The sequence below is a fragment of the Mytilus galloprovincialis genome, chromosome 14, assembly GCF_965363235.1.
Source record: "Mytilus galloprovincialis chromosome 14, xbMytGall1.hap1.1, whole genome shotgun sequence".
Classification (NCBI taxonomy): Eukaryota; Metazoa; Mollusca; class Bivalvia; order Mytilida; family Mytilidae; genus Mytilus; species Mytilus galloprovincialis.
The window spans coordinates 29817217-29830607 of record NC_134851.1 but is presented as its reverse complement, the minus strand read 5'-3'; the positions used below and the strand labels follow the sequence as shown (position 1 = coordinate 29830607).

At 31.5% G+C, this 13391-nt stretch overlaps 1 protein-coding gene across 1 annotated transcript; it reads left to right on the top strand.

Annotated features, from left to right (window-relative positions):
• Positions 1–5845: 5845 nt before the first annotated feature.
• Positions 5846–13070, top strand: LOC143058849 (uncharacterized). The gene is made up of 5 exons (XM_076232322.1): positions 5846–5966; positions 6726–6827; positions 7807–7834; positions 10826–10926; positions 11995–13070. The coding sequence occupies exons 1-5, from the start codon at positions 5897–5899 to the stop codon at positions 12948–12950; spliced, it is 1257 nt and encodes a 418-aa protein (XP_076088437.1). The 5' UTR covers positions 5846–5896; the 3' UTR covers positions 12951–13070.
• The last annotated feature ends 321 nt before the right edge of the window (positions 13071–13391 follow it).

Here is a 13391-nt window from a genome sequence, read left to right as displayed (position 1 = left end):
TGAGCATCCATACAACACACTGTTGGCAAATAATCGAGATGACGACGAACATGTTTATCTCACTCCGAATAATACAACAAACAATGAAAACGCAACTCCTTCTGAGAATGCTGATTGTGGATGTTCATATGAATTAACAGAACGAGATTCTTCTCCAGATCAAGCAAAAACTCATTGTGAAGAAAATGAGGGTGACAAAAATAATGAATCCGAAATATAATGATATCGAGTTCAAGAAAACAGATAACGATTTTCTTCAATAAGACATACATTAACGAAAGAACATAATACATTACTCTGCCACTAAGAAATGATTCTATATTTAGTTCTATGTTATTCTATATCAATTATCAAATGGGGCATATGTACATATAGTTCAATTGTAAATACACAACTAAATTGATTGATTGACGTTATGAATTGCATTTTTAATATGCTTGATTTAATTTCTATATTGATTTTTTCATAAATCTTATCATATCACATGTAGACTTTGTAAACTCTGTCTCATATCTTGACTTAATTATAGATATTTGTTGACTAAAATCAAAACTAAACGACAAAATTGATGATTTCAGTTTCCCAATTGTCATCCAGCAGGGCTTGTATAAATGGATTATATGTTTTTTTGTCGCTGCATATATATAAAAAGTTTCTAGTAGAATGTTTAAAGTATTCTTTTGGAGATCAAAGGTTATTGTATGCTGACCCTTATTATCTTTTATTTTATGCAAGTCAAGCTATCAGACAGACTGAACTGTGTCGTTGAAATCCTTCATCTGAAGTTCGTAAAATCAATATTTTGAAAAAGGTCACCTATCTAAGAATTAGTCCTGAGAAGACCTATACTAGACATCGGAGTGGGAAGTCAAAGAATAATACTAGCTTCTTTAATTCTTCATAAAACTCCCACCATCTCCCTTATGAAAACTGTATTATTCCCTCTAGTTTGTCGACTGTACGTTTAAAACACGTCTTCAAAACTAATACCCCCAAGGGTGACTGGGGTATAGAAATATGGTCACTTGGTCTTCTCCCAACCGGCAGTAAGATGCTTGCCGAAATGGGGCGTCCGTTTGGCTGTGCGGGATGTATCAAGTTCGCAGTCACGTCCTGTCAGAAGGGGGACGTTAAATCCGATGCCTCGTGTAAAGAGAGTGCCACGCTCTTTGCACGTTAAGAACCCTTGCAACAACTCTTTGAGGGGTCCGTAGGTGGCCTGTTGCAAGGCAAAATTTCTGTCCCTATCCAAGATACCCTCGTTTTCCAGTGGCAGTCCAAATTTCCCCGACAATCATCCCAGATGGCCTCTATTGTATCAACCTACCTATTGTATTTATTGTGAACTTGTTCTCGTCCTGAATATGCATGAAATATTTGCCACTGGACGTTAAGCAGCCAACAATCAATTAATCAATCAAAACTAATATATAGATTGCCAATCCAATACTAGTAATCAAGTGTCTTGATAATATTGGTGTCAAAGATTTATGCTTATCTAACTGGTTAGAAAAAGTCCTTCCACTAATAGCAACTTGACGAATCATAGCACTGCGTTAAGTGGAAATTGATCCCGTTATATAAGTTTTTATTAAAAAAAACCCAACTACTGGTATAATCAACTAAAGGCAACATTACATCTGACAAAAACTGACAATCCTGTCAAAAGTAATATTACCGCAAGATATGTCTGCTATACGAAATATGAACAATAACACATATTTTACTGCTCATTTGTTTCAAAAATGTTCATTAGACCAACGGTTCGTAATATTTATCAATAAGCATGAATTGGTTATGCATATTAAAAGAATTAAAATCAGCCAAACGACTTGGGTATTGTGAATTAATACAATTGTCATTTAAAGTGTACTTATACATTATCGGTCGGCCTTGATAAGTTTGTCTCAAAGTAAATTTTCTATTATCTTTATAATAATTATTATAATCAGGAAACGGATTTTGAAAGGAATTTATAGATTTGGTCCACATTATTTTTTCAGTTTGTGCATTCTAGATCTCCTTCAAGTGAACAGAACACCTAATGATTTTAACATCCATGAAGTACATGCACTTGATGAGGAATATCTTTGATAACATCCTTCGGAAGTATTAGTTAAAAATAGAACGAAGTAAAATTAAAATCGATTTTAATCTTATTTAATATGTTGTTCGAATACTCTTACATAGCAAACACAATTGCGATATCTATGATAAATACAGAAAAAAACACCTACAATTTGAATGTAATATAGATTTGACCTTTGCCTTTAACTTCATTTTTTCTAAAAAAATGAATGCATTATTTCGGCTCACAAAAAGATTATAAAAAAAGGTTTCCTAACAGTTAAATTGTCTAAAAGATTGAACCAATACAATAAATTATAGATACTAATAAGCATATGCGAAGTCTAAAAAAAAGGAACGTTAAGTTATAGTAAATAATCCTGCTGCTTCTACTTTCAAAAGAAATCATAGATACATATAAATAAAAATGGCAAAATGTCAACGGAAGACAAACGGAATGAGATGGCAAGGTACAACAAAATATATATGACATATAAATGTATTTCATAACAAGTAAAAAGAGCTTTAGATATAATACCACAGGTAGCAATGTATTATAATTAACATTTGCGAATGCAAATGATCTGGCAATTATGTTTTAAATATTTGCATAAATGAAAGTTCAAGACGACAAATAACACTGGTTTGAATTGAACTGTTTCAGAGCTGTCGATCTCGATACATTTATTTTATTTGGGGCAGATTTTACTCTTCTTTAAAAAAGGTTTTTAAAAAGTCAAATAAAAACTATTGGTGATGTATGGGACGATAACACGAAAATTTTAAAATTTTGCAGTGCAATAAAATGACATTTAATGGATACACGTAACTGATTTTCGAAATACTCACAAAATAAACATTACCTACCACACATATTCTTGCAAATAGAAAAAATAATCAAACCCAAAACAAACAATGTTGTTCAACTCACTATAAAATCATGTAATTAATAGTAGTTAACAGTAAGTTTCGAAATCCATGCAATGATTTGACATTTAAATACAAGCAGTCAATCATCAACAGAACTAAAACCCTTTAGTTGCACACAGAATTGGAAAAGAAAATTATCGAGCACATACGCATGCATTGGGGTAAATAGCTGAATGTCAGTAAGAAACTCTTCATAGATACCAGGATGAAAATTGTATATTAACGCCAGACGCGCATTTCGTCTACGAAAGACTCATCAGTGACGCTCGAATAAAAAAATTTAAGAAGGCTAAGTAAAGTACGAAGATGGACAGCATTGAAGACCAACAATCCCTAAAATGTTTGCCAAATACAGCTAAGGTAATCTACTCCTGAGGTAGAAAAGCCTTAGTATTCCAAAAGTTTTGTTAACAGTTAATTTTTAATCATGAGCATATCAATGATAAAATTACATATAAGTTTAAAAGTAAAAGAGTTTTTATGGAAATGGACACATCGAAAACATACTTCAAATAATGCATAAAACGGAACTTGTCACTTATATGATCAAAATAACAATACGGATCATTTATCAATGTAAAACCATGTTAAAAATAGTTCTAAGAAAAACTTACAACTTTGTTACTTATAAATGATGAAACACTTGTTGAAAGAGATACTCTATTAGGAACCTATACATAAAATCCAAATAATGCAATCGTTAATACAAGATTAATGTTTCTTAATTTGGAAATGATTTTGGAAAATATGTTATAAATACAAATCATTAATGTTTGGAAATGTATGAATGAAGTCTCTCTTTCTCTCTCCTTCGAGATAGATTTTGTGAACTTATTTGTTCAAAATTACTATTTTTCAATTGATGGATTGAATGTAACTGTTCACTTTATTTTATTCACTATAAACATTATCCAAGCAGCCTGAAATTCTTATTGGTAAGACATCGGAATGCCCGGAGAAAGAACACCTTCCCCTGACAGAACAGTTCCTGGCTTGTTTGTTATATCTTTTTATAAATTGAATACCAAAATAGATCAACATACTTATGAATCTTGAGTGACTTCATAAGAAGGGTTAATAAGTTATGTCTAAAGCGGGAAACCACTTACACTTACACTCACACTTCACAATCAATTCGACCTTAACCTTTTACGTCTATTTCCTTTACAAGTTGGAACGTGTCATTAGGTTTAAACAACATTTTATTCATTAAATCATTTAAGTTTTTTCATTGTAGATAAGACAATCCGAAAACAAACCAAGATTGCTCATTCTAATATATCTCCGAAAACTCGTCATTTCAACTGAAAATTAGAAAATAACAAAACGGCGAGGTGGACTACGGAATCTTGTGTGAATAAATAATTAGGCATTTAATAAAAAAAACAAACTGATGAGTATGTTAAAATTATTCTTATAAGTAGATCATGTTTTATCGATGTATATATAAATTTAACCATTGGTAAAGTGACATGCTTGAAAACCAATCGACGTGGATACAAGTTCATTGAAAATTCAATGAAGCGAATGGGGAAATAATTAATATTCGTTTATATTTTTCATTATATTGATAACAAATAACATCATAAGATACACCATTAAACAAATAAAAACAAATAGTATATGTATTTAAAACAAATAGATTTCACCGAATTAGGAATACATTTGTCACTGGTTTACACATTATTTTCCAAATTCGGTGCAAAAGACACAAAAGAGGATAGTGTTAAATTTATTAAAAGGTCAACTTTACATTTGAAAATTCATTTCCTTCAAACAGGAAATTGTATCATTATTTGTTTTTTAATTACTGGTGTATCATTTGAACTGCCATTTGCTTAAATAAGAGAAAATAATTGGCAAAGTTTATGCAAGCTTAGTATTATATGGTAAGTTGATGTGTTATGTGCAACTTTAAACAATTAAAGAATATAACTTACCTTTGTGATAAGTTCAAATCAGATTTCTTTTAAATGTAGAACATGAGGTCAATCTTATTCCATTCCTGAAGTAAATGTTAAAAAATAGGTAGATCGAATTAAAGCCTGTATTTTTTTTTGTGTTTTAATGGTCTATGTTCAAGTGTTCACGACACGTATTTACTAACAAAGCTTCGTTGGTCATGTTAGATTTAAAATAATTTGAAGGTTTTAATTATTTTAAATACTATGATGCATCAAGTCGTTTGATATCTTTCAAAAGAGTTACTGCTTGCATTTAAAAAGATCTAGACTGGATTTACTTTTTATCTGTTAAACTTACATTTAACTTGGAGTAATATAAAATATTTGTTGAAAAAAAAACGTTTCTTTCTATGACTTTTAAGTGTCATCGTGTTAAAGTATAAAAGATAACAATAATTGATTAAATTTGCCGGAAGTAGTTTTCTTGATTTATCTTCACCAGGACCACTCCTCAGCAAATAGTTTGGAGCGACACGTGCTGAACTATATTATAAAAGGAACTCTACATACAAGCTAAGTCGACATGCTTGAGAGAGTTTCTAAATAATTCATCAATCTATAGACAGTTCAGTATATTTCAGAAAGGCATTTCATAAATTCTATCGTTACTACTTAACTAATGATATCCTTTGATTATCCACCAGTAGCGGGAACGAACTTGTGCTATACATATGTAAATTACACTTCTTATGCTTTATGCTTCTTAGCATTCTGAAACTTGCCGGCTCATCAAAGGACGCAAAATATACACCATATAAATTCAAACAATTATTTACATACGTTTCATTGACGATTAAAGTCTAAAAATGTAAAAAAAACTATATCATAAGCAATGCTTTAATACATTGTACTTGTAAATTAAAAATTATGTTTATATTGGAAAGAGTTTCAATCAAAGTACATTTCATTTGTCATATTTCTTTTCAGTAACAAAGATGAAGAATTATCGCCTAGCGAGTATATCATGTATATCATTCTGTCATATTTTACGTCTCATAGAGTCTGGTAAGTATTAGTGTCATTTGTTGGACTGACAACGACATATATAATAGCTGACACATGAGGAAGCAGCTAAACCAAAATTTTGGGTCGTTAAGTACAATTTGATCATTATCATATATTTGGACACAACATCATTCCGCTTCTATTCTATTCTTCAGCATTGGTTTTTTGAAAGCGGTATTTCACATGTGCACTACATATTTATGTATATTTTCATCATGTATAAGCTATATATAATGTTTTTTTATTGGTGTAAATTATCTTCGGTCACTATTTGAAATGTAAAAACAATCTTGCGTTCTCAGCATTCATGAAACTACTTAATATTAAAGATAACAATTGGGCATTTTGAAATTATAAGTCATAGAAATACAAACAATAGAATACATACAGCTAGCTTCACTAGTATCACATGTGCACTCGTTGAAGTGATAGGTAATCATGTTGTTTGATAATTACTCATACTTAATAGATTATTATTTTTTTTAAATTTTGAGTTATTAGAAATATAAAGGACTTACAACCTCCGGAGGTACATTACCTGAGCTGTGTTTGGCAAAAAAATATTTTGGAATTTTGGTTTCTTACTGCTCCTCAAATTAGTGCCTTATTTGGCAATTTGATATTTTTGATTCGATCGTCACTGGTGAGATGTTTGTAGACGAAATGCGCAACTAGCGTAAAACATTAAATCCTATTGTCTACGTGTAATTAATGAAATGTTAACTTAAATAACAAAACAAAAAGTTATTTCTTTTCCAGCCAGTTATACTTTACCAAAGGAGAATATTTGTGAATGTTCCACTATCACCGTATTGCTGATAACCTTTGTGGTACTAATTGCTGGAGTGGCAGCATATGTTCGTAAGTACTGTTTGTATTGTACGGAATCAAAAACATTTCGAACAACCAAAAAAAAAGATAATTAGCAATCAAATGTTGAAATAGGGCTTTGACGTAGCTCTCAGTTACACCCAACGAGTATAATTGAAGCAGTAATAGTTGTTTAAGAAATGTGTCATTTGGGTTTATGCTTTCATATTTGATCTCGTGAGTCAATTTATTTTTTCAACTGATTTGTATAGTTAGTTCACATATTAGTTATTATGTTACATCTCTGTTTATTAGTCGTGCAATTTCTTGTACTTTACATTTTACAACTCTGTTTTGTGCAATGTAAGGAGAAGTGTACCACGCAATAAGTGACCATATCAATTTAAGTAAAACAAATCAAAGTACAGCATAGCAAAATAGTAATAGGAAAATATTGAAACGACCACAAAAATAACAAACATATTTCACAAACATATGAAAATGGAGCAATACGAACCAAGCAAAAAAAGGGGACTAAGTGTGTGCTCCGAAAATGGTGCGCTCGACCTACATGTATTCCAAATTAATTATGTTCCTGTACAACATAAATAAAATTAAAGCCTTAAACGGTTTACATCAAGTTATTCAAATGCAAACACAAATTGCCCTAGCGTAGTTTACATCTATTTCGCGGTTTGAATAAACTTTGATTTTGTATTTGATTTAAACATTTAGCTTTTTGAATCAAACCGCACTCATGAGTTTAATTGAGACGAAACCCTCATATGGGGTATCAAATTAATTGCCTTGCATCTTGAATTAGTTAACTATAATACATATTATATATGTTAAATATTTACATAGACTTCAACGATTTGCAACAAATACCAAGCTCCCGTTATAGTAATCATATATAGATATAAATCTGCATGACAAAGTTCCGAGCGTTGTTTTTATACAGTTACAACATATGACAAAGTTATTATCGTTTTGATTTACTCTCTTTTATTGTTTTTTTTTATTATAACAGGACATCTTAAAAGAAGCCACAAAAAGAGGTATGCAAGATATATAATAATCTTAAAAGAAACTGCATCAGTTACAATACAGATAAAATAGCTTTTCGTAGTATTTTTCAAATCGTGTCCGTTATCTTTAATTCACCATTCCAAAAATATATATTCAAAATATGTAAAAACTACTAGCATCCTGGCATTTCTAATTATAATTGTTCTGCGTATAGAAGACATGTTTCAATCGAACATTTTGAAACATTTCTTTAACTATCAGTTAGTTAACATTTGAATACAATCATAAACATAGAAATTTATAAGTTGTTTTATTATATGCTTGTCTGTTTAGAAAACCAAATATTACCAAAAGTAAAATATACCTTTCTAGATTTCGTAAAAGAGCAGGCTAATGCCGCTACAATGCAGCAGTCGCACCCACAAAATTGAAAGGGATTAACATAAGTTGCAATAACTTGTCTCCCAATCCACTATAGATATGTTTAAAACTAAAACTTACGAGAGTTTAACACGGATAAATTTCTTAAGTGATGAACATACGAATTTATTAAAATGTCGATTGTAAAATCGTTGCTTGACCTTACTTGAAATTGTTTTTTTTCGATATTTGTTGTTTTCCACTCTTTCTTGCTTAGTATTTTTTCTTTAAATAATCGTGATTTTTGCGAACTTCTTCATTTTTTCTATTAAGATGCCAGTTTCATTTCGATTTTGTTTTTCTCTTTTTCATATATTTATTTTACTTCTAAAAAGATTATATTGAATTTCGTAAGTGCATCGTCTCATGCATCAAAAAACTTATCAGCTAGTGTGATTTTTTAGCTCACCTGGCCCAAAGGGCCAAGTGAGCTTTTCTCATCACTTGGCATCCGTCGTCGTCGTCGTCGTCGTCGTCGTCCGTCGTTAGCTTTTACAAAAAACGTCTCCTCTGAAACTCCTGGGCCAAATTAATCCAAATTATTGGGGTATCTAGTTAAAAAATGTGTCCGGTGACCCCGCCAACCAACCAAGATGGCCGCCATGGCTAAAAATAGAAAATAGGGGTAAAATGCAGTTTTTGGCTTATAACTAAAAAACCAAAGCACTTAGAGAAAATCTGACAGGGAGTAAAATTGTTTATCAGGTCAAGATCTATCTGCCCTAACATTTTCAGATGAATAGGACAACCCGTTGTTGGGTTGCTGTCCCTAAATTGGTAATTTTAAGGAAATTTTACTGTTTTTGGTTATTATCTTGAATATTATTATAGATAGAGATAAACTGTAAACAGCAATAATGTTCAGCAAAGTAAGATTTACTTATAAGTCAACATGACCGAAATGGTCAGTTGACCCCTTTAGAGGTTATTGCCCTTTATAGTCCATTTTTAACCATTTTACGTAAATCTTAGTTATCTTTTACAAAAATCTTCTCCTCTGAAACTACTGGGCCAAATTAACCAAACTTGGCCACAATCATCATTTGGGTATCTAGTTTGAAAAATGTGTCCGGTGACCCCGCCAACCAACCAAGATGGCCGCCACAGCTAAAAATAGAACATAGGGGTAAAATGCAGTTTTTGGCTTATAACTCAAAAACCAATTGAAAGCATTTAGAGAAAATCTGATAGGGTAAAATTGTTTATCATGTCAAGATCTATCTGCCCTGAAATTTTCAGATGAATTGGACAACCCGTTGTTGGGTTGCTGTCCCTAAATTGGTAATTTTAAGGAAATTTTACTGTTTTTGGTTATTATCTTGAATATTATTATAGATAGAGATAAACTGAAAACAGCAATAATGTTCAGCAAAGTAAGATTTACAAATAAGTCAACATGACCGAAATGGTCAGTTGACCCCTTAAGAAGTTATTGCCTTTTATAGTCCATTTTTAACCATTTTACGTAAATCTTAGTAATCCTTTACAAAAATCTTCTCCTCTGAAACTACTGGGCCAAATTAACCAAACTTGGCCACAATCATCATTTGGGTATTTAGTTTAAAAAATGTGTCCGGTGACCCCGCCAACCAACCAAGTTGGCCGCCACAGCTAAAAATAGAACATAGGGGTAAAATGCAGTTTTTGGCTTATAACTCAAAAACCAATTGGGTAAAATTGTATATTAGGTCAAGATCTATCTACCCTGAAATTTTCAGATGAATCGGACAATCCATTGTTTGGTTGCTGCCCCTGAGTGGTAATTTTAAGGAAATTTTACTGTTTTTGGTTATTATCTTGAATATTATTAAAGATAGAGATAAACTGTAAACAGCAATAATTTACAGCAAAGTAAGACCTTAAAATAAGTCAACATGACCCAAATGGTCAATTGACCCCATAAGGAGTTATTGTCCTTTATAGTCAATTTTGAACAATTTTCATAAAATTTGTAAATTTTTTCTAACTTTTTCCACTGAAACTACTGGGCCAAGTTTATTATAGATAGAGATAATTGTAAGCAGCAAGAATGTTCAGTAAAGTAAGATGTACAAACACATCCCCATCACCAAAACGCAATTTTGTCATGAATCCATCTGCTTCCTTTGTTTAATATTCACATAGACCAAGGTGAGCGACACAGGCTCTTTAGAGTCTCTAGTTTTATTTTGCTTATTGTTGATGATATTTGAACAGACTGTTTGATTTTTATGATCATAAGAGTTTCCAACATTTGACTTTCAAACATGATAGTTATTACCTAGAAACGTGTCGTAAGCACAGGGATTAATATCTAACGACTCGGTCAGTGTGATTAATATCAACGCGTCTTACTTATGTTTTGTTGATGACGTATGTTTATGGAAAATATTAATTTACTAAATTAGATTTGTTACTGGGTTTTTACTAACATGAGCAACATGCCACATGCAACATGTGGAACAAGATCTGCTAACCCTCCCGGAAAACTTGATATCACAAAAAAATTTGGCGAAGTTTGGATTGCGAAGTTTTTACTTTTGTCAAATGGTGCGACGAGGATAATCTGTTATTTATAATTCTGGTACCTTTGATAACTGTTAATTCAATTTCAATTTTAGAATACGAACTTTAATGAAAAAACAGGTATCAGGGAGAGGTTCTGAAAATGCTCAATTTGTAGAAATAATTGACGGAATAGAAATGCAACCTATAATTCGAGGTATGACATTTAAAATTAACAGTAAGAGTATTGCAATTTTTTTTTTATAAAATACGGAAAAAACGATTATTGTAGCTTTGAACTTTGAGAAAAAAAACAATATTCAAAAATACAGAAATAGACATATCTCAAATTATATAAGACGAAGAATAGCAATTACAAAACATTACAACAAAAATTGAAGAATCATATTCGTGGGAACCATACCTGGAAGAACAAAAGTAATGTTGATGTGTACTGGTTGATATTATAGTCTTAAATACATATTTGTTTTATCAGTTGTTATTGGCCTTGCACTAGCTGTCTGGATCTACGAGTACTCTCAGATCTGTACTTACTGTCTTTTTTGTTTGTTAGGGATGAGGAATGGATATATGCCTTGCCTTGACTATGCTTTCTTCTTCTGTGTTTATTTTTGTACCGATCTGTCGAGTTAAGCCTTTTCAATAAACTCATCATAGATACCAGGACCAAATTTAGTACATACGTCAGACGCGCGTTTCGTCTACAAAAGACTCATCAGTGACGCTCGAATCCAACTAATTGTTATAGTTTGATTTGTTATAAAAGGAGATGTTATTTTTTCATTTTAATTGTTTCGTATATTTATCTATGTCGTGGCCTTTTATAGCCTTCTATACAGTATGGGGTTTTCTATGTTTATTAAGGACGTACTATTGCCTCGATATGCTAAAATCCACGGTATTTGAACTTAGATGGATAGTGTTCTTGTTGGCAATCAAACAGCATTTCTTTATAACGGTGCACAACATTACTTGTTTAGTAAAAAATTAAGTCAACTTTATTCAAATTACTGTGAACTATCTCAAAAGTAACGGATGTTTTCGCAGAATCTGTATTCAAAGTAACAAAATGATTACGATATACGTATGCAAATCAGCAACTTCCAAATGCTACAAAATTTCGTTAAAGGCCAGAGGATGACGTTTTTTTTAGAATACAATTATTTTTTCCCTACAAATTGACGATGAGTTATAAAATTGTACATGGTATGTATGTGTTGTTATTTTTCAATTACGATCAAAGCCGTGATTTCCCTAATTACAGATAATACAATGAAAGACGAACATGTTTACGTATCTTCCAGAACAGATAGTTCAACTGTTTCTAGATGTGTGAATGGTGCTTGTGGAAATTCCTTTGAATTTACAGATCAAGATTCCAAAACGGATAAAACAGAAATTAATGTTTATGAAACTGACAGTAACATCAGAAAGAAAAATATAAAAGTGAAACATTCACCGAATAAAATAAAATGTCATGTTGATGTAAATCTTTTAGAAGAAAATACGAATCTGAAATACTTACCACATTATGCAGAAACTCATTTTTATGAAAATGACGGTCAGGAAAATGTGAATCTGAAGTTTTTACCTGATACAGCAGAAGTTCATTTCTATGAAAATGACAGTTTTGAAAATATGCGACTTATGTCTTCTACGGATAAAAAAGAAACTAATTTTTATGAAAATGACGGCCAAGAAAATGTGAAACTGAATTTTTTCCCGGATATTTCAAAAAATATCTGTAATGAAAATATAGAATTCAACAACAAAGATAATTCAGAAACTAATTTTTATGAAAATGACGGTCAAGAAAATGATATACCGCATTTCTCACCGGGTAAAGCAGAGATTCATTTTTATGAAAATGACGGTGATGAACACGTTCTCCCTTCTCCTGCTACAGATACAGCCGAAGATGCATTTTATGAAAATGTCCGTTCGAAAAATAAGCCCCGTTCTTTTTCTACAGATAAAACAGAAACTCATTATGATGACACTAAAGTTGATGAGAAACTTAATTCTGCCTGTGAAGATAATTTGACACCTAGTTCTTTGGATAATACAGATATTCATTGTGCAGAAAATTACAGTGAGGAAAATGTTAAACTGAAATATGTTGAGATCGATTTCACCAAAGCAGATAACGATTTTCACCGGTCAAATATTGATCTACCACAGAACCAGGCAGATTACATAAACTTGTCATTAAAACAATAGAATAAAATTTTGACTAAAGTGAATCGTTGTCAACACTTTCATTCTTCTTTGGTTCACATTGCGTTTTGAAATAAGATTTCGTTAAATGTTGACTTACATGTTAAAACTTATGTTTTTGGAATGCATTATAAGACAAATCCTACAATTAGCAAATCCAATCGTCAAAACAAGCTATATAACAATGTATAAGGCCTGCAATGACAAAAGTTAAACAATTCATATCAAAACAACTTATGACCTGATTCAAGTACAAACCATTTCGGACTAGCTGTCAGTAGTGTACTTGGTGTCGTTTGTTGTTCGAATATGTGAGTACCCTGACACGATGGTTCTAATGTTATACAGCTAAACCACCGTCCAAGGGTAAGGGACAATTATCACTCCTTCAAACAATTCTGTATATGTCTGTCCAATGCGATGAGACTTTAATTCAGTGGTTAT